A 22,998-nucleotide genomic window follows, 5' to 3' on the forward strand; every position below is an offset into this window, starting at 1 on the left:
AACCATACCGCTGTATTTACTATCAGTGACCAGTCTTGAGAATTAAGTTTTGTTATCAGCTCTGTGCTATACGTATTAATATTGATTTTCCAGGTTATCTTAGATCATACGGTGAAAGTAAAAGTGGACATCCGGCCTCAGAGTGACAGTAGCCATGGCTGACGCAGGTGTCGAGGAGCCTATTGTGGCGCCTATTGTCGAAAATGTGACGGAGGCGGCGGTAAATGGCACTGGAAAACCACCATCTACTCCTGAGGGTATGGCCCTGGCGTATGGCAGCTTGGTGGTCATGGCCCTGATCCCAATATTTTGTGGTGCCTTCCGCTCCGTCAGGCACCAGCAGCAGCAGAAGGTGACAACAGCTGGCGCCACCTCGCCTTGTTTCACGCTTTTAATTTTACGCTGAGCGGGTTGTAGTGGGTGGTGGTGGGATGTGTGTGGGGTGGCAGGGGCGGGCTGTGTGTAGGGTGTATGTGGTGGGGCTGCAGCTGGTCCTACGCACTACACACACACTACCAGTGCCCAAGCCAGGGATACACAATTTACAATCGTTTTGTAATCAAGATCTGTTTTTGCAGGATGATCAGGAGATCGATCTGCAAGACTGATCCATTTTTTATTAATGTTTTACCAAACGGGTGCAGGTCTTCCAAATTTCCTATTCAAATGGGCCTTTCACAGGTTGATTTGCATTGAATAGAAGTTTTGGCCTGATAGGTCCAGTCCAGTCCAGTAATGTGTTAGGATTGCCTATGTTATGGCTCGCCTGTGTCATCATCATTTTCATACTCTTCTTTATCTTTATTTTACTTCTTTTTGTCCTGACTCGCATGATGAATCTTTTCATCTGTTTTGTTTTTTTTGCTGCTAATAATAGAACTTCTACCATGTCCTCTTGTTCATGTTGATATGTTCTTTGCATGAAGGTATGTTTTCTTCTAATGGTGTCATAAGCGAGACATTCGGGTATAAAGTGATCATGTTCTGATTCTCCACATGATGGGCATGTTGTGTCCTGGTTCTGGTGTCCCTTCCTCCAGTTTGATTTTAATATGTTTGTTCTAGCTTTTATTAGGAGGCTTGATCCTTCAGTATTGTCAAACCATGTTACTTTTTTTTTATGTTGCATTTATATTGTCTGTAGAGGGTGAGAGTAGTTTTGGTGTTTTTTTATTTCTTCTTTCCATTTTAAGGTATCCCAGTCTTTGACCTTTTTCAATTCATTTTCTGTCATATCCATAATTTCTGTTAGGCTTAAGTTTACAGTTTTTAAGTAGATCTTCAGTAGTTTTATCCACTTTGTTTTTCCTTCTTCATACTGTTTGATAAATATTTGTTTTGAGAGCTTATTTCCTTCATTTTCTATCATATGTTTTGTGAAGAGAATTTTTGATGCTATGTCTTGTTGTGCAGGATGAGGCTCCTATTTCTGCTGTTATGATGCTATTTGCTGTATACGGTATGTTGGTGCTTGTAATATTCCACTGTATACTTGATTTTCTATTTGCAGTAAAGTATTTATTTCTTCTTTAGTGAAGCTTAGTACCGTACCTCTGTTGCATAGAGAATAGAAGGTATAGCCAACCCTTTTTCAAAAAGTTTTCCCATTCATTATCCTGTTACAGCTTATAGCAGTAACAGAATGGGTGGTACTGGAGGTTTCTGATGTTAGATTTAGTGGCAATCCTAGGTTGTTTAAATCACAGAGAGGCTTTGCCCAAGTTAGATAAGTAAGGTAGGCAAGATATTTGGTAAAATAAGCTGCTGAGGGTGCCCAGGCAGCTTCCTTAACTACCCTAAAATACGTAAAATTTGTTTGTTCTGAGTACATTTTGTAGTCTAAAATCATCTCCAATTATATGTCGCATATTGTATACTAAAATTATTGTTTGTAAGAATGTGACTGGAAGATGTGGAATTTCCTCACCTCTGTGTCAAAGTTTTACATTTCTTAAGGACTCATGTAATTTAGAGAATGAATTTTTTTTCATATTTTTTTTTGTTTTTTACTAATTATTGCCAGAAATGCTCCATTTTCTAGTTTCCTCTTGACCTTTAGGCTATCAGTGGGGAAGAAATACAAAATAAAATTAAAATATATGACAGACCATCAGAAAAACCTGAGGTATTTGCTGGGGAGTGGGGGAAAGGTCCCAGTCCCTCATAATATTAACAGTCCAGATTGCCCTCATAATATTAACAATCCAGATTGCCATTAAACCCAACTCTGAAAGCCGCTCGGCACCCTCCACATGCGTACCATCTCTGACCTAACGTAACATGTAACCGCTCGCCTTAGGGAGAATATGCAGTTTTGGCCCATTCAGCCCTCTTGACATTTCCAGGACTGGAGGCACCCAGGCTTCCTGAACACATGTAGCAGACTGTATGCTTGTCCTCAAGACACATGAAATTTTCCATGTACTGCAATGTTTTTACCGGTGGTATCCCTCTAGGTTGTGGTTTTATAGGCTCCTCAGCTGTCACTATAGATCACTATAGATGGTTGTTCTGGTCTGAATAAATACCTGTAGTTCTGTCGCTAGGAACAAGCATCTCACAGTTGCATCACTCTTCACTAAGGATTCAATAAACTGCTGCCCAGATGCACTCTAGATTCTGCCAAATAGCACATTGGGAACATTTCACTACTTCTGGTAAAACATCATGGGTACATAAAAAGTGAAGGCTGGCCACATTATTTAAAAAAGAAAGGCTGGTGATTTTGTATGGAAAAGGTGAGCATTTACAACACAGGACGTTTTGAAATGGTGCGCCGCAGCTTGTTGGGGGTAACCCCAGGTCAGATTGGTGTCTGTCAGGTCATGTCAGGTTGATACAGGCCTCTAATTGGCTGGAACAATATTGTTGCCATCTGTATCAGAGCACCTCGTACCCTCATTGGTTAATTTCAAGCATTTTCCTGGAAATTGAAGATCAGTCAAGGTTCACGTGGTTGCTGCACTGGTCCACATTATAATTTTGCAGCTGTCACAAGATGAAAAACTCTTTCGATGTTGTGTGTCGCTGCCTGGGAAAGTATTGTTACAAAAATGAAACCACCATAAAGATGCATTGACACTGGAAATACCTTAAAGAAGTCCATGCTAATTTGAGGAAAAATATCATAGAACACCAATGAGCATAACAGCCTAATAGCTAGCAGTTATACATGATTTAAGTGTAATGAAACCAGGAAGCCATTTACGACACTGGGTGGTAACCATGTAACCAAATTAAGTCGCCTGACGGTTAGTGGGCAATTGAGGTGCTCCAGTCGGATTGAGCCAGTGTAAGTTTATATGCAAGGGGTGGTTGGGGTTTATTGCTCATGTAATGCCACTCAGGGATGAGTGAGGCTGGTCACTTTCATCTTAAATGTCAGTACCAACTTGGGTTCCTACGCTCCTCATGGGACGACATAGGATTGGATGATGAATGGATGGATGAAAGTAGTTTCTGAAATGATCACAGATGATTATTGGGATATTTTGGAATACTGTACTGTATTTAGTTACTTTATATGTGAATGCCATGTTGTAGTCTAGAAGTCACACTATTGGTTTTCCCTCTCTCTAATACGTACTTTATTTTTCAGGCTGCGGGTGAGAAGGTCGACACAATGACCTCCAAAGATGCAGCCATGTTCCCGCTTATTGCCTCCTGTGCTCTCTTTGGATTATATATTGTCTTCACGGTAAGGCTGCCATATTCTAGGAACAATGTCATTTTGTCCCTGAGTACTGTGTATGGTGTGGATGGTATAATAATTTTGGTGTGATGTACAGTTGATCAAAAAAAGTATTGTGCAGTCGGGAACTGATGATACTCAAAGTGATCATTACAGTTTATGATATCCCAAAAATATTAATTTGTTTTCCTGTGGTTAAGAAATATGCACATAATAACTTCAGTGGCTGTGATAGAAAATATAAATTGCACCTTCAATAAAAGCATTACTAGTAACTTGGAGAAGTTGGAGTGGAACCATTAAGCATAATTTAACATCTGGGGTGCCATATTGTTTTACACAGAATGTGGACTGCTAATATTTTATATTAAATCTGTTGTTTAGGATTTTAGCCAGTGTCTTTCCCATTATCTCAGGGAGCTCACCTTCTTGTTCAATTTGCTGTAGGCTGTATCCACACCAAATGGTTGCTGGGTCAGGTGGTTGTGGGCAAAAGTTTTGCATTTCAGAAATCTATTCAAGTGGCGGCCCCACTTTATGCGATGAGTGCAGGTGAAAACTTCTATGGGATACAATGATGCAGAACTCCCATCTATATCAACAAGCATTTGGTGTGGACATGACCTTTGAGTGAATGGTCTCTTCATTTAGCTTGATTTTTGTCTCCTGTGGGATACCAGTTACAGTACACAGTGTTGCTTGAGTGTACACGATGAGAGCTGAGCACTGATCAAGATTATTGGTTTTGATGATGAATAGAAAAAGAATGTGGTGCCTGAGAATATGACAGTGGAAGAAGTGAAGAATGCTGTGAAGAGGCTGAGGAATGGGAAAATAAATGTAGACATTATCACTGTAAAAGTGCTGGAGAGAATGAAATGAAGTATTTATCAGAAAGTGGAGTGGAAGAAGGCTGTCATTGTGCCTTTGTACAGATGGAATGATTAAAGTTAGTGCAAATATTTCCATGGGATAAGTCTGGTGACTATTGTAAGAAATGTTTATGCAAGATTGATAATAGAAAAGTAAGGAATAAATATCAGAATGTCTGGTGCGTGATGAACAGGGTAGTTTTTTGAGTGGTAGATGTGATTCAGTACTTTCACTTGTAATTTAACAAGCAGTAGTATGTGCCCATTGCATTTTATTATACAGGAGATATTTCGGTGTGTAACTTTGTAGAATACAGTATTTTAATGTCATTGGTAGGTGGGGGCGTTCTCCATCCACTCACTCGATGTAGTGTTGCTCTCGGATACCTGCCCTTTCCTCTCTTCCTTCCTTCTTTCCTGCCATCCTCTTCTGTCTTGCTTTCCTTCATTTTTTCCTCTTCTGTCTATGGGTGACTCTACACAGAGTGACAAGCCAATGGGTTTCCTGTACACCAGGAAACCATTTACTATGCTGGGTGGTAACCATATAACCAAATTATGGCACCTTGTGGTTTAACGGGTAATTATGGCGCTCTAGTCAGATTGAGCCGGTGCAGGTTTATATCCAAGGGATGGTTGGGGTTTGTTGCCCATGTAATGCCACTCAGGGATGAGTGAGGCTGGTCACTCTCATCTTAAATGCCAGGACCGACTTGCCTAGCCCTGGGCTTCTACACTTCACTTGGGGCAGCACTGGATTAGATGATGAATGAATGAATGAATATTCTTCTGTGATGTTTTCTGGTTAAGTACACTGTGCTTGAGATCCAAAAGTTTGCTATACTGTAATGTGTTTGTTTTTATTTCATTGTGTTTTTACTTCAGAGATCTAGGTCACTTAATGACTTGAATCCTAACCAGTGGTTGCATGAATTTTAGTGAGCTTTACTTATGATGCAGGAATGAGTCTTCTTGGTTACTAGTCAAAACAACCCTAAAGTCTGACCACACTTGGCCATTAACTGAGGTAAATGGAGTGAAGGATGTTTGTCAGGTTAGAGCAAATGCATTATAGGGGGATCATCAGTCACCATGAAGTAAGGTGTATTAAACCCTGTGTATTATGCTGTGGTTAGGTACTTAAGTTTTAATATTGACCCAGAGCTCACTGATATCTGTTTTTTTCCTTTACAGGTATTTTCTAAAGAGTACATCAACTTACTACTTTCCTCATACTTCTTTATCCTGGGCATCCTTGCGCTTTCACATGTCTTTGGGTAAGTGTGAGAGGTTAAGGATAACTTGGGATTGTGCTGAGTGTTTTTGATACTCTAGGTTTGTGGTAGGTGGGGGTGCTCACCATCCACTCACTCAATGTAGTGCTGCTCTTGGTTGTCTGCCCTGTCCTCTCCTCCATCCTTCTTTCCTTCCATCTTCTTCTGTCTTTCTTTCCTCCATTCTTTCCTCGTCTTTCTGCCTGCGGGTGACTTTACACTTCCTCTTCTGTCTTTCATTCCTTCATTCTTTCCTCTTCCTTCTGCCTGTGGGTGACTCTACACTGAGTGACAAGCCAAATGGTTTCCTGTACACCAGGAAATCATTTACTACGCTGGGTGGTAACCATATAACCAAATTTTGGTGCCTGATGGTTTAGTGGGTAATTATTGTGCTCCAATCGGATTGAGCCGGTGAACGTTTATATCCAAGGGGTGGTTGGGGTTTATTGGTCATGTAATGCCACTCAGGGATGAGTGAGGTTGGTCACTCTCATCTTAAATGTCAGGACCAACTGCCTAGCCCCGGGCTCTTTCGCTCCTCATGGGGCAACGTAGGCTTGGATGATGGATGGATGTAGTCAGATATGTTCATTGTGTTATGATGAGCAGGTATTGCGTGTGTAAAATGTGTGTTCATGCATGTGTGTATTCTCAACATGCTTTTGTAGGTGACTGTGTAAATTTCTGTGGACTTAATTGAAGTACAGAATGTCAAAGAAGGCAGCTAATTGCACTCTTATTATATATGCAGTAGATCTGTAAAGTATCTGTGTACTCTATTTATATATCTGTGTATTGGTACAGTTTGTCTTTATCTATATATATAACTATCTTTGTCTGTTTACTCATCCATCCATATCTGTTTATGCTGTTATTTCTGTTAGGTATTAATTTTTTACTAAACAATACCCATGACTGAATTCAGTGAATTGTTTGTACAGTATTAACAATAATGTCCGGCAGTCCAGTGATCAGTGGACTGGTACCGGCATCAGTCCCGCTGGAGACGTATCAACTGCATCTGCTGCGTGGGACGGCATCGGACCGACCCCCACATTATCTCGTCAACTACGGCTTTACCTCTTATGACCTTGTCTGCCTTACCATTTGTGCTCTCATTGGTCTCTGGTACCTCATCAAAAAGGTTAGTCGTATGCAGTATCTTTTTAAATATGAGTAGTTTTTGTCATCATTCTTTCATATCCAGTAGGTATGTAAAAGTGAAGTTGTCATAATTCTTCATAGGTGTGTGTTATGATATTGTTTTAAGTTTCCTATTTTAAATTCTTTCCCCCTTATGGCTAATTGATTTATAGAATTGCAGAAGGGATAATGCTGTAGCTCTTTCTATTACCAGTTACACTTATTTTATGCACTATCCTCTAACAGCACTGGATCGCCAACAATCTACTTGGCCTCGCGTTTGCCATTAATGGAGTAGAGCTTCTGCACGTAAATAATGTCCAGACAGGATCGCTGCTTCTGGCTGGACTCTTTCTCTATGATATCTTTTGGGTCTTCGGCACAAATGTTATGGTGACCGTTGCCAAGAGTTTTGAGGCCCCCATCAAGTGTAAGTAATACAGTATTTTTATTTCTGTATGAGATGGGGGGGGGGGAATGGATTATTTAGCATGTGAGGTGGAGCCAGGGTTTTGAAGGCAGATGTGAATGTGTGAAAAATTATTTGATCCCCTTCACTAGGCATGGGATTGGATAGTGTTCTTGCTGTGGTGGACATACTGCAAGGTATTTTGGTGTGTAATTGTGAATGTAGTCCTAATGTTATTTCTGTGTGGGTAATCATGACTTCATGATCTTTTGAACAATTCATTTTAAGTATAAAGGAATCCATCGCTTGCTGTATATACCGAGAAAAACATGTCATAAGCATAAACAGGTTTGTAACCACTTATAAATTAGGTTGAGAGCTTTCTGGACCAACAGTGTCTTAGGAAAAATGAGGGAAATTATTGGTTCCCATGGACACTAATCAGTGAAATATGGAAAAAGAGAAAAGGGTGTGTGTGTGTGTATTTACCTAGTTGTGTTATACAGGAAATGAGCTACACTCGTGGGGTCCCGTCTCTGTTTCTCAATGTCAAATTTTGCTTTAAACTCGTTTAAGTTTTTAGACTGGACGATCTCTGTGTCCAGGTTATTCCACAGGTCTATACATCTATAAGGAAAACTGTATTTCTTGATATCCTTCTAGCAGCTTGGCTTCTTCAGTTGCATTCTGTGTCCTCTTGTTACTCTCTTATCCCATAAAAACAGATCTTCTCTGTCAATTTTATCTACTCCTATCATGGTCCTGAACCTTGCAATAATGTCGCCCCTCTCTCTCCTTTCCTCTAGGGAAGGCAAATCCAGCTTTTCCAGCCTCTCTCTGTATGACAGATCTGCCAGACTGGGGACCATCTTAGTTGCTGGTCTTTGTATTCTTTCAATCTTGTTTATATCTTTCTTTTTGTGTGGGGACCACAGTACTGCTACATATTCTAACCTGGGGCAGATCATGGCCACTATTAATTTTTTCATCATTTCCTCATCCATGTATTGAAATGCTACTCTTATGTTAGTGAGAAGTTTATACGTCTCTCTAACTAACTTGTTAATATGTTTTTCAGGAGACAAATTATCCTGGACCAGCACTCCCAAGTCTTTTTCTTCTCTCGCTTTTGTGATAGGTTCATTACCCATCATATAATTCAGTGATGGCCTCTTGGTACTTTTACCCATTTCCAATATTTTACACTTCTTTGCATTGAATTTCATTTCCCACTTCTGGCTCCAATCATGTATCCTATCCAGATCCTCCTTCAGCATTTTACAGTCCTATTCTGCCTCTACCTTCCTCAGGATCTTTGCATCAGCAGCAAACAGACTTGCATAACTGTTCACTCCCTCTACCATATCATTAACGTAAATTAGGAACATTATTGTTGTGTGTGTGTGTATATGTGCATGTGTGTGTGTGTGTATACGTGCGTGTGTGTGTGTATACGTGTGTGTGTGTGTGTGTGTGTGTGTGTGTGTGTGTGTGTGTGTACGTGTGTGTGTGTGTACGTGTACGTGTGTGTGTACGTGTACGTGTGTGTGTGCACAGGCGCGTGCCGTTCTGTGCTGTGTTGCATGTTGATCGTAGATAAAGAGCTATTAATCCAGTGAGAATGACTGCGAAACTGGCATTGCTGGGAATAAATGTCAGTGCAGGTTGGCCAGGTTAGTTTCTTTTTGCTTCACATAACCTGAAGTGTATAACCTGGTGAAATGCTGTCTGCCACAAAGGCTGCAGGAAGCCCTGTGTGGAGCATGTACTATACATATGGTATTAAGAATTGACCTACTTGGTAAGAAGAGGAACTTAGTCACAATGACTGTGATGATATCAGTAAGAGAATTGTAAAACTCTCCCAGGGCTATTTAATTCTGACCTGTACTGTAGATATGAATCCATATACTGTGTGACCATCAGTGCCCTGCAGCACATAACTGTCTAACTACAATAGTGGCTGGGTATGATTGTTTAACTGTTTCACTCTGATAACATTGTAAATGTTATTCAAGTTACCATCAAATGATTATACTCAGTTTAGGAGAGTTTTGTCACACTGGTGAGGTTAAATTCAGTGAATAGCCTTTATTATAGGTAGGAAGTGGTAGGTGGTTATTGTTTCTGGGAGGTAATGGTGTGGGGTTAAAATATAATCGCCTTATGCAACACTTCCTGGCAGAGGACTCAACCACATTTATACAGTCACTCTTTGGGGTGAGACTATTACACGTACGTGCACAACCAAAAATTCGTTGGGGATATGGGGAAATAATACTGGCTGCACATTCTGTGTGAGTCATGAAGGTAGCTACTAAGTTTGGTGGGGAGTTTGTGATGTAACCTGTACCGAAGTTAATTTATTTATTATTAAAAAAAAAATTGACAGCTATGGAGAGGATGAAGGATTGTCATTGGATGACAACTTGTTATATTTGAGGTATGAATGTTGAAAAAAAAAAAAAAAAAAAAAAAGGAGATAGGCAGATAGATATACATCCTCCAGTACTGTATGAGAGGTTTTCTAGTTGGATAAGGTTGTCTGGAGGCAGCTAAGATTAAATAAAAAAATGTCATTGAATTGAACGTGTTAAAGTGAAGAAAGTCAAGCCATGCAGTTGCTTATTTTTTTGCTTACTTTGGCCCCTAGTGGTGTTCCCACAGGACTTGCTGGAGCGTGGACTGGAGGCGGATAACTTTGCCATGCTGGGACTGGGTGACATCGTCATCCCAGGCATCTTCATCGCTTTACTCCTGCGCTTTGATCACAGGTGAGTGAGTCTTTTTTTTATTCATTTATTTTTTTGTTTGTAAATGCTGTGGATAGTTCTCCCTCTACAGTATCAGTTTTTTTTTTACTCTGGACTTGGATGGGAGAGAGAGAGGTTGGGATGATGGTGATTTACTGTTGCAAAAACTTAAGCCAGGTGTTCTCCCTGCAGCCTAAATCGTGGGTCCAACATATACTTCAAGGTGACTTTTGCGGCCTACTTCCTGGGGCTGATGATGACTATCTTTGTGATGCACGTGTTCAAGCATGCCCAGCCCGCCCTGCTGTACTTGGTGCCAGCCTGCCTATCAGCACCTCTTGTACTCGCACTCATCAAGGGTGACATAAGAGCCATGTTACAGTGAGTCCTGGAAGGGGCCAGCATTGGGGAATATAGGATTATGTAAATTGACAGTCAAATACAGACTTATGTGGCAAACAAGTATTGATGATGAGTAGATGAATGAATCGATAAATTTGTTTGCAAATGTTAATTAAATCTTATAAAATTTGCCCTTTTAAAAATGCATAATGGCCTACAAGAGAGCTGAAGTCAACAGTAGTTTAAATTGAGATTTGTGGATACAATACATTTTTTTAATTTGTCAGGTAATTAGATTTCAGGGCACTGAAAGTTTTGAAACCATTGGGCTGAGGAAAAATGGATACAGGAATCATGACAGTTTGTTTATTTAGTTCTTGTCTATTCAGCTGTGATATTCTATGTTCCTTTGTGTTTCTGATAAATCTGTTGTTTGTTGAGGTGTGAGTCCTATTGTAAACTGTACTTTGAATACTTTCTTATGACCCTTTTTCATATGACCCCACATTTTTCAGAGGCCTAGTGTTCTGCTGTATAAAGATTTTTCATTTCGCTTTATATCCTAGAGTTCCAAATATTATTGTTTCTGTAGTTGTTGTGCGGCAGATTCATTCCTGTTACAGTTGATATGGTAAATTTATATGACTATGACTTGTACGGTGGAGTGTGCATTCCATAAGTTTGAACATTGTGTGAATGTGTGGCCGATGTTACTGGGCATGCCGTTGATAGTTCTTCCACTTTCTTGTTTCAGGATCCTGTCACACATAGTCTTTGGGTGGGAATGAATATCAGAATGATAATGAGGATAGGACTTTTACCAGGTTTCAAATATTTCAATCCAACATCAGTTCATCCTTAGGTGGGGGAAAACGTCATGGTGAGCAGCCTAGCCTTCTCTACAGTTTTTATGGGGCAAAAAGGGATTGATGATGGATGGATGGATGATGATGATGATGATGATAATGATAAACTATTTCTAATCCTGTGACTGCCATTCTAGGTATGAAGACCATCCCAACTCTGAAGAGGAAAAGAAAGAGGAAGGAGCAGATGACAAAAAAGCCAGCAAGAAAGACAAGTGAGGGGCTGGGTTGAGGGTAAGACAATGCCCTGACTGGCAGGGTGGCAGTAGGGTTGTGTTGTGTGCTAGTGGGGATAGAGCAGTGTGGAAATGATAACTTGGGGGGGAAGTACAAGTAAAAATATATATATATATATAACCCTTTGAGTCTGGGGATGTTTTCAGATTTTGCTCTCCATGTCCCCATGATTTTTTTTTTTTTTTTGACTAGGATGGATTTCATAAACTGGAGAGGTTAGATGCAGCCCATCAATTTTTCAACTACTAGAGATCCTAAGTTAAGTAAAATTGTGGTGGAGTGAGTGAAAAAAAGAAGCATCATGCTAGAATGAGTTAACCATTTTGGTTGTGGATGACAACCTTTTTAGTTTAATGTTGCAGCCGCCGGGTGATTATATTCATCTTAGAGAAGGTATCATATTGTCAGGGGTTTATTAAAGCTGTATCTAAGCTCTCCAGTCAGAAAAGTCCATCCTGAGCTGAATAAAATCATTAGGAGATCGCAAGAATTAAACAAGTAAGACGTCCCTGGGCCCTGCATTAATGGTGGTATTCTTATACCCTCGAAAGCAAAGGTGTTGACAAGCTTCCAGATTCTGATGGTCATTTGTGAAAACCATGTGAGGAGTAATGCATGTTTAGCTATTCAACCTCCAGTTCCCTCGTAATCCTGTTAAATGAGGATGGTGGACCACAAGAGAAGGGCAGCCTTAGCCTACAGTCTACTGGGTCCATGTCCACACGAACCAGGAGCCACAGTAGCCCATTAAACCTGGAATATCTTATTCACAATTTTCATGCTTTCTCCTTGTGATTTATTTAACTTAGGACAGACATTCTGATCTCAGGGGGATAGTTTAGCCTTAAACCTCTGCAGAATAAAAGGCTTTTTCTAGGTTGAATATAATAATGTGGTAGCAACAACAGTAAACTAAAGGACATCACCCAGATTCACAGAGTTAATGTGGCATGCAAGGTAACCACATCAGATTTTTTTTTTTTTTTTTTTTTTTTTTTTTATGACTCAGAAATTTGGGGATTGCGTACATCGTTGTCCCCTTGGGTTTAAGAATGTGGTACATATGCTGGTATACTCCATAATAGTCAGCTTGTCTGTTGATTTACACCTAATAGTCACCTTTTATTGGCTAAGATAATTTTCTTGTTGAACATTTATTCACAGTTTTCATGCTGATCCTCCACATGTCTGATAAAGGCTGTGAAGGTGTGGATGTATGGATGAGCTGGCTGTTGTGAGCATGGTAATTTGTCCTATCAAAATTCAAAGAATTTTAGTGTTTGTGATATGCAGACATCAGTGTACTGTATATACATATATTTTTGTTCATTATTATTCAAAGTGGAAATTTTTCAAGAATACACATTTTTTTTTTTTTTTTATCTCTACCCCCCCCCCCATACTTCACATCACAAATGAAGAGGACTATAGCATTCCCTTGTTGTTGTCCTCCGTGTGATTCCTTCTCCATACCCCACTTGTCGAGCATTTCCCCAGTTTTTTGTCATTTTTAGGTTTATTTTTTTACATGGAATTGAGGGATATAAAGTCTAGTGTGTTTGTTATCAGTTTTGCTAGATTTTACTGTAGGAGGCTTATAGGAATTTTTCAAGTGTGATCTGTGCTAGTTTACAATTCACACAAGTCATGTATTGTCTGTTTGAGTGAAATGTGTATTTTTCACCATTCTGATTGTGATACATTGTTTTTCATCACTTGAATTGTAGGTATAAATTTTCACCATCGGGTATGTGAGATATTTTTCACCAACTGAATTATGCGATGCAGAATTTTTCACCATTCTGTTTGTGAGATTTCTCATAGATCAGATTATGAGAGATGTAAATTTTTCACTATTCATATTATGAGAAACTTGTATATTTTTCACCATTGTTAATCAGTTTATTAATTTCTACACATCTCTCAAACAGTGAAACTGTGAAGTGATATTCCATGAATGAAGACAGTTGTATTCTTGTGATACATGTAAATTTTTCACCATGCTTTGTTGGTTTAAATATTTTTGTGAAATTGAAGAGTGATTGCACATCAATAAACATGTAAACCAGTGTGCTGATTAGACATTCTGAACGTGAAATTGATAATGGACTGTGCTGTTGACTGTATCATGCACAACTCTCCTTATCATACGCAACTCTACTGCAGTGACACCAGCCAAATTGGAGTACAACAATGTAGTTCAGTATTGTAAAGACATTATTTTTCCTGATGGCTGTGTGGAAGCTGAAGCCCCATTGCTCTGAATTGTTCCATGTGAGAAGTGCACAAATTACAATAGAGATTGGTTGAGTGAGTTGTATGAACCCCTTCAGTGCCAGAGGTCTGCTGTAAGTTGAATAAAATTATTTGGCAGTTGAAAGACAAGATAAAATGATAAGACTGTTGTAAAGTATTAAAATACAAGATGGAAATATAAAATTTAAAAACAAAAATATAAACTGACGAGAGGACTATAATGTAATATGAAATGATGGCTATAATGTATTTCAGTATCATCATATACTGTAGAAAGGTCAATGGATGTAGGGTCAGACCCCTTCAGTGTAGAGAGTTCATTCTACAGTAAATAATGGAACTCACAGGACTGTGTATTAAACACACAAAATTGCATTATGCCATTTTTCCTTTTTTAAGTCTGTCTTGACAGTTTTGGTGTCAGCCTTATTGATGATGATGATTGTGCTGTATATACATGACTGTGGCAATGTGAAATGCATCTGTGAAGTACCATTACTGTACTATAGAGTGTACTGTTGTAGGAGAATGTGATACATCTCAGTGTAATATTAAAAATAGATTCGTTGATGAGACTGACAGTGTGTGGTGCAAAGTATAACAAGATCTGCATCTCAGGTTGCTGTTTACTGTTTTTTATCCTTGTTGTGTAGATATACCTTTGTTAGGGGTCCTTCAGTGTGTAATATGTATTAATTTGATGAATAATGTGAAATATACAAGATTTTACTCTTTTGTGTGATAACATGTTGAACATTGTAAACTGCAAGAAAATTAAAGAGGAACTGTATCAACACTTTGACATCTCTGTAACATTCCTGATCAGGTTTTTAACTTACAGATAAGTAGCAGCAGCAAATTACTACATTTCTGCTGTTCTTAATCAACACCACTGGAACTTTGTCTTACGTCATGCCTTCATTGATATTTGTGTGCCATGAATGTTGTAAATATTCTTTTTGATCCATGAGATTGGTTTTAAAAGAATTTTAGTGCAGTTATATTCCTTTATCCTGTAACCTTATGGGATGACTAGAAATTCCGAAGACACTGTATAGTGGACGAGGCCAACAAACCTTTAAGAAGTATTGATTGTTGTCAGTACAGAAGGCTGTTGGATTTTAACAAAGGGTAAAGTCAGTACAGGGATGTGGATGAGTTTTTGTTTCACAAATACTTGTAATAATGGAACAAAGTATACTTTTGAGTAATTAACAACTTGAACCTGGGATTTTTTTTTTTTTTTTTTTTTTTTTTTTTTTTTTTTTTTAAATAATGCACTTGTACTTACTGAGAGGTTATTCATTTTCATTTTCATATTGTTCTTGCCATCTCCTCACACATGCACTTAGCTTAGGATACACTTTTCAAAGTGGAGGGGTTAGAATAGCCTTAATAAAACTTCTTCAGTACAGTATAAGAGGCTTTTGTTTGAATGAAAATCTAACACCAGCAAGCATGAAGTAAAAAGGACAGTACCCAGATTCAAAAGGTTATTGCTGCATGTGAAGTGGTGAACTGTTGTAATGTTATATGAGGTGGGAGGAAATGCTTCATATACAGTACGATAGTGTTCAGAACATTTCCCTCTTACGAACTTCCTAAAGTAAGAAAACAACAATTAACTTTGTAACGCTCTTTACTAAGTGTATTTCTTATTATGAAGAACAGTATGAGGTGAAGTTCAAGACTGGGAGGTGACTGCAGTTGGTTGTTAGAGATAAAGTGCAGGCACAGACTGTCTTCATTATAAATCAAGGATGTTTCCAAAATATACATTTTTCGATACAGTAGTCACCATAAATTGGGGGAAGATGGTGGGTCAACTTTGATGTTAGCATTTCTGTGTTACATGTATATACTGTGGAATGGACACAGCAGTCTAAAAAGAATAAAATAAATTAGTGACTTTCATTGAGGATGTGCTGTACAGAAAGTGGGTAAAGTATGTGAAAAAATATCACTAGTTAAAATATAACACTTAACACTTTGTTGGTGCCATGTACACTTCAAAACTATTGTTGATTGCTTTGTAAGTTTTGGTACATCTGTCCATGTTTTAGGATCTTAATTAATCTCAGTAGTAGGTGAGAATAAAGGTCAGGGTGATGGTGAAACTGTTGTTGATTCTCTTGCTTTTACCTGTGTCACCCTTAGTTTCTGGATCCTACCTTACCCAGTTTCTAGGTGAAAACTAGATTCATTCTGGTGATGATGAAATCTGACTAATGAGATATTGTGTTAACCAGTAAATTATAAGTGGGTTGTCAGGTTTAGAGCTGAAGTGCTTACACTTGGAACCTAAATGTGTTAAATGGATTATGACTGTGACAACACCTCATCCTTAACCTCTTCAATAAAAAGGCCTATCCTTAGTTGGATAAAATAATTTGGAGGGAGCAAGAATTAAAAAATCTATATAATAATAATAATGTCATAGGCTGAACGGATATTTTCCCTGACTCCCTCCATGCGAGGGGTCTTTCCTAAATTAAAAGCATCTGGAGATAGCAGCATTTAAAAGATATCCCACTGAAAGAGTAGATGATGTCTTTATCAATTTTTATTTTTAATGGCACTGTTAGGCTGCCCATTTGGAGTAGAAACCTTGTATGGGTGTGATCCTCAAGATGTGATTGGATTTTTTTTTTTTTTTTCTAAATCATGCTATGTATGGAAGTAGGCTGGTCATCTACTGTTAATTATACTGAACAGTGATAGCCTAGCCTTGGGAATGAACATCTGAAAGGGAGTAAAGTGAGATTGGCTGTTATTGTTTACTGCAAGGAATTTTTTAAAAGCTGAATACTGTAATGTAATTTTGTGGCTGCAAGAATGGGCTGACATATCATCATACTGAAGAACTTAATTGAGATATTTCAATCCCCTTCGCTATTAGGAATATGAGGGGAAGATGACTGGTGTAAGCACAAGTAAAATGGGAAAAAAAATAAGGTAAAATGGCACTGAAGGGGTTAATTGATACATTGCTAGGTTAACATTCAGACTCTGTAATTGACTTAGGGGAATAAAATCATCTGGCATTAGCTGAGGTGCAATACTGAGTTGTTAGGGCAATGAAAGAGTCAATGGTGACACTGTTCACACAGTCGAGCACTTTTGACACAGGTGAATAATACTCGAGCTGCCCCGTTCTTAAGAGTTACCAGTACCTGTAAGAGTATTGACACTCTGGCACTTGACTCAATAACGTAATGAGGCAGTAGGTAGAACAGAGTGCCAGAGTTGTTCCAATTTCAGGAGAGAAGTTAGATAAAATGGGGTTCTGGTATTGAAGGGGTTAATGGGTAAAAAATAAATAAGGTGGGCCTGATGCTGTTGCCAGTGCCTCATTTAATATCCATTTCACAAGGTACAGTCAGGGACAAAGTTTTGCCTGGCACATAATATTTCACTTCCCTCTGTTGGCTAATATTCCTAAATTCAAAGGGGATTCTTATGTTTTTTCTGCCCATACTTGATTACTTTGATATGATACATCAGCGAGGAAATTGAGAGACATGCCTCTAGTGTGAACCAGATGTAGTGGCACGGTGAATTTTGTCCCTGAATGCATCTAATGCTTCCTGTCACCTTCAGGTCAAGGGTGCTGGCTCCAGATTTACTATATAACTTTGTTGTACTGTGATTGTTTAGAGCATCAGTATTTTCAGGTATTTTCTTTTAAGCATAAAAGAATTGTTTGTTAATTTGATTGTCCTCATTACTCTGATTGTTCAACATATTGTATTTTGTATATACAGCACTTGTATGGTACATTTATTGAGTAAATGTCATTTTACTGAAACTACAGTACTGTATTTTGATCATCAACATTAGTTGTCTTCTTCAAATACACCACGTCATTTTCAGTTCATACATGCAAAGAAGTACTATAATATCCCCCATATGTATATTTCCAGCAGTCAGTATTTAGATACTATTTTGTATAGGGGTGATGGTGGTGATAATGAATGTAAAGAGTGTATGAGGCAAGAATACTACCTGCACCATGTTAGTGTAAACTTGAATTGGTGTTGTCTCAGACTGAAAAATGAAATGTGAGGATAAGAGGAGCTGTACACTGTCGAGCAGTTTTATTTAGCTAGTTATTTTACTTTTTGCCCCTTTTTATACACTACTGAAGATTTTTTGTTGCTTGAAGTGGTGGTGGTGAGTGAATGATGACTGACTCAGAATGTGTGACTGATTGTGGCAGGAGATGAATGTGGGGCAGGTGTTAAGATGAGGTGATTGTGAGTGTGGTGCCGTGATGATGCCACCTGACAACCACCCATGCCACAATAAATAATGAGAAGTCTCCATCTTGAGTTTGTCTGCCCTTTTACCTTCAACATCTGGCTTGTCAGTGTACTGTATAGTACCATCTTAAAGACAGAAGCCCTTCAATTCAACATCTACAACGCAAATTTCAGTCTTCGGGTAGGAAAGGTGAACTGGTCTGGCCAGGTGAAATGGGTGGGATAAAAATCATAGTTTGCATCCTGTACATATACGGTACAACTATGAATTTCTTGCTATGTAATGGTAGAACGGTAGATAGAGAAGGTGGGTAATCTGAAGACCCTCATGTTGCTGGGGGGGGAGGGGGGCGGTAGCACAGTGGTAGCGCGCTGGACTTGTGATCGGGGGATTGCAAGTTCGAGCCTCGCCCGGGCTGCCGTGCCGGGAGGGGTAGCTCCCTCCTATAACCCTAGCGGGGCTATATAGTCCAATACAGGGCTTAGCTCGGGGGAACTCCATTTCTCCCATTTTTCATGTTGCTAGGGCCATCACATAATGTGCACTACTGTATTATGCAATGATGCAAAGGTAATTGATTGGTTATACATTCTATAGAAGGCGCTGGATGACAACAGGCAAGTTGGTTAATTAATATCGCAGGTAAGGAGAGTTGATTGACTAGTTAACAAGGAGACTCATTCCTTCCTGATCACCAAAACTCACTATTAAACGCAACCTTAATAGTATTCACGCAATGAACGCTACAGCTCCGTCAAACCTCGGTTGTAGGCTACTTGAAGGAAATTTTTAACTCATTTTTATTTCGATTTTTAAGACACCGAAATTCATGCAACCATAACTTTAGTATTTATGTTACAGGTGTAAGTTAGCCCAGTTCTGTTAGAAGACAAACTATAACAGTTGAATGAGCTGTAGGATTTACTTTAGTAGGAAAATCATGAAATATAGGAATGATTCTGCGCTCCATTCTTCATCCTCCATGCAACGACAAATGCATGTTGCCAAATTACTACCGTTTGAACTTCTATAAAGAAATCTAGCCTTTTCCCGACATTTGTGCAACATTTTTGGCCTGTAGTTTTTGCTATTTTCTGGACTTGTTTTTGTTTAAATTCTAGCGATATTTCAGAATAGCGCAATGATTTGGCAAGTGGCAACTCTACTAGAAACCGTGGAAAGTTTCAAATATGGCGATTGCGAGCATTGGAGGTTGGGACACGCCACTACTCTGTTACACAATTAAAGGTAAGTAGGCGTCATTTTTTATTGTTAACGGTAGAGGGAGTATGATAAGAGTGTGTAGAAAGGGCAGAGAATAAAAAAGAGGCTGAATAGGGAGGAAATAGTCCAAAAGACGAGAGGAATACGGTACAGCCGAATGACCGCGTTGGTAAGTTGTCGGCCGTTTTTTTTTATATTTTTTTTTATTTTTTTATAGAATCGATAACATATTTTAGGGCATATAATAAAAGTCGAGGAGACCACAGAATCGGGCAGGAGTTTGGAGTAAATGTGGAATTTATTCGAGAAGAGCTGAATTAAGGTTTCGTTGGGAAGCGTAAAATTCTGAACTATTTGGGTACAATAATTTAATACAGTCCCCCCTATTCTCGTGAATATAAGGCTTGGTGATGTTGCCCCGGTGGACTGCAGGCCGGGGGTTAGGCTACTCTCGACATTTAAGGAGTACCCAACCTCGTTCATCCTTGAGTGGCGTTATATGAGCAATAAATCCCAGTCAACCCTCAGATGTAAATCCTTGAGGGCACCATCCCATCCATGCGGAACACCTTAACCCACTAGACCACGAGGTGTTAGTAATGCTTACCGCCCGGCTTAGTAAATAGTATCATGGGTTATAATAAATCATTTGGGTCGCTACTCACTGCAGTTTACAAACCAGAAGGCAGCACTACGTCAACATTAAAGTGGCCGGTCGTTGAATTGCAATGGATAAGGAGTTAGAGAATCTTTGAATATACAGGGTGGTCCACATGTTGAACTCTAGTCATTTATGTTGTGTTGCGGGGACAGCTGTCTGCCTTTAATTTAAAATACGCAATCAGTAGACGTTAGGAAAGCGGACAGACAATATACAGTTTCGTACAACAATGGAATCTTGATATTTCTTTCTGACAGTATGCACATCTCACCTACTGCCGTTTCTACTAAATAATCATCGGATATAATTATCATCAATATTTAAAACGTTAAGCCGCGTTTTCGCAACATTTTTAAGTCAATATAATTTTGATATCTTGACTGATCTTGACTTCTGGGAGATCATCAAAACGGATAATCAGCGAATGATATTGACTTCACCTCGGCGCCGTCTGTAAAACCGTGCGTCATAGCTACCCTGGAAAAGTGCATTAAATTTTATTTTCTCCCAGTGTTTTACCCTTCGTTGGTTGAAAGGCATGCGAAAATAACAGTAACCTGTGAATACTTGCGTAATTGTATTAATGCAGGATTAACCGGAAACTTTACATTCAATTTAGTTCGACTGCTCGCTTAATATGCGAAATTACAGACAACAGCCCGTACCAGGGACCGTGGGCAGGGTTTTTGGCGGGTAGAGTACGGGAGCGCTGCCGACCAATCAGGTTGAACCTCTTGAGTCACGTGACACCTACGCAAATGCACCGACCAATCCGATTTGAAGATCTGAGTCACATGATACCTACATCAACACGCGCCCTGCAAGTCGGTATCCAGTCTCACAACGGCTGCTCCTGCGGTGTGGTGGTAGTAGCCGCAGACTGTGGTAGTAGCTATAACTAGTGGGCTTTCGTGAAGCGTTTTTACAAGACTGCACGGCTGTACCCCCTTCAGTCCGAGAAAGTGAGAACTGCTTCCAGTCTGCTCTCAAATGCCATTCTACTCCGACGTCCAAGAACCACTACCATCGACTTCGAAATAAGGTAATATTTACATAATTTTCAGGATAGGTTATGCGATTAGGTTAGTTAATATCGGGGTGGATAGGGGGGGCGGAGCCCCCTTAGGTAGCATGATTTACGGACCCGTAAGGATAGGTTTGGTTTTGTTAATATCGGAAAGGGGGGGGTCGGGGACGGAGCTTCCCCAGTTAGGATTGTTTTTGTTTCTTGATTCGATCGATTTTGGCCTTCAGTTTTCTCAAAGCGTTTCAGTCGCGCTCCCACCCAGAACCCCTGATTCCCCGCCGGTCCTCCATTATCATGGGGGGGGGGGAACAAACGGTTTATTTTTGACAAAGGTTCAAATGAAAAAAAAAAAAATCAGTGGTTACTCGAAACTGCACATTGACCACAGACATAAAGCATAAACAGCGTTATGAGAAGTGGAAAATGATGCAGAACAGATTTTGTACGGTAACTTATGTTCCCGTAACGCGAGAATTGAGTTGCATAATGTATGCACCCTGCAGAATTGACGGCCATTGCTTGTAGACGGACGTTATGAGGAAAATTTGGATTATTACGTTCACTAATCTGAAACTAATCCTTATACGTTTCAGCTCGATTGGTGTTTGGATGGTAAAATTGGCTAGTAACCAAGGAGAAGATTCCGTATCTCAGCAACCGTGATTATATGCCGTATAGAATAACCAGTCATTGTTTTAGAACGTTATGAAAAGTTTACTGCCTTTAATATAGCCTAAAGTGATCCCCAACGTTTTAGCTTGATGTCAGTTTGGAGGGTAAATTGAATAGTAACCAAGGAGATTTGCACCTCAATTATCCAGTCAGTAGAATAGCCGGCCAGTGATTTGCGACGAACGTTACAGGGAAGTTTGATTTTTAAAGAGTTTAATCTCGAAGATGTCTAACGTTGCAGCTCGATTGTGTTGAATTGATGTATTAATGACGCCGCAACAAGTTGGTCAGGTCGGGCCAATAAATAACGTTAAAACCTTTACGCAAGAGCAAAATCTATATGGTATTCACAAAAAAAGAGTATCGTCAGACTGGATGGTAAATTTCACAAGAAAAAAAAAAAAAAAGACAAGAAGACGCTTGTCTCTAACGATTATCCACCCGGTAAATAACTGTTACAAGGAAGTTTGAATTTAGCGCATTTACTCACATGAAAATCTAAAACGCTTCGGCTTGATTTATGGCCAGGTGTTGTCAGATTAGAGGAAAAATTTGACTTGTAACCAAGGAGACATCTCAAAACCAAGACTTGTTCACGCCACAACTTGCTCAGATTGGCAGTGGTCCAGTTCTCAGCGGAAAACTGATATATCATCGGACTGAAGAGTTTCGATTCAGTTTAATTTTTGCAGTCATGTTCCATTATGGTGGGTGTATTACTGTCTCGGGTAATTCCATAAAAAGGGGGGAAAGATTTTATTCCAGTTTGTCATTTCAGTTTGAGGCATACAGCCTTAAGTGGGTCTTTGGCTTAGGTCATTGTGTATTAAGGATATTGGCGCCCATATTCTAATCGGCCAATCGCAGCGCGCCGCGACGAAGGGCGGGAGCGCGCGGCGCGCCCCCCTGCCAGGGCCTGCCTGGGAAATTTGGTTTCCATGATTTCAGTCCTGAGTCGATCGTGGTGGGGTTGGGGGAGGGATCTGCCGCTTACCATTGCTGTACCTCCAACAGAACTGGGTAAGTTCTAGCAACATTATCTTACTAGTAAGGACTGTAAGTATCGTGTAGAAAAGACGGTAGTGTTAGATGTGTGTTAAATTTCAAATTTGAAAAAGGCGAGATAGCTTGAGAAACATGACGGCTAACCGCGCTGGCCCGTGGTTGCATGAGACCAAGTTTCTCAAAAAATATCGAATATTGCTAATGAAATTAAGCAATTGGATTAGGAAGAAACATTTAATGGGTGGTTAGTGACATTGGAAATTCGAGAAGTGTAAATTTCGCAAACCCGGTGAATCCGTT

The 22,998-nt window shown here is 39.5% G+C and overlaps 1 protein-coding gene across 1 annotated transcript; it reads left to right on the forward strand.

Moving 5' to 3' along the window:
* Positions 1-154: 154 nt before the first annotated feature.
* LOC145410212 (signal peptide peptidase) lies at positions 155-11,617 on the forward strand. Its single transcript, XM_080280428.1, has 8 exons — positions 155-352; positions 3,599-3,697; positions 5,758-5,840; positions 6,804-6,984; positions 7,230-7,413; positions 10,046-10,166; positions 10,338-10,526; positions 11,491-11,617. The coding sequence occupies exons 1-8, from the start codon at positions 155-157 to the stop codon at positions 11,570-11,572; spliced, it is 1,137 nt and encodes a 378-aa protein (XP_080136554.1). The 3' UTR covers positions 11,573-11,617.
* Positions 11,618-22,998: the final 11,381 nt, after the last annotated feature.

Source organism: Coenobita brevimanus, chromosome 84 (genome assembly GCF_032717465.1).
Source record: "Coenobita brevimanus isolate Jiangsu-jjx chromosome 84, ASM3271746v2, whole genome shotgun sequence".
Lineage (NCBI taxonomy): Eukaryota > Metazoa > Arthropoda > Malacostraca > Decapoda > Coenobitidae > Coenobita > Coenobita brevimanus.

Bases quoted from the DNA above. Each gene is read 5' to 3' on its own strand.
- LOC145410212 (XM_080280428.1), top strand. From the start codon at position 155: ATGGCTGACGCAGGTGTCGAGGAGCCTATTGTGGCGCCTATTGTCGAA. The intron at 353-3,598 runs GTGACAACAGCT...TTTATTTTTCAG, and splicing joins GGCACCAGCAGCAGCAGAAG to GCTGCGGGTGAGAAGGTCGA. The intron at 6,985-7,229 runs GTTAGTCGTATG...ATCCTCTAACAG, and splicing joins TCTGGTACCTCATCAAAAAG to CACTGGATCGCCAACAATCT.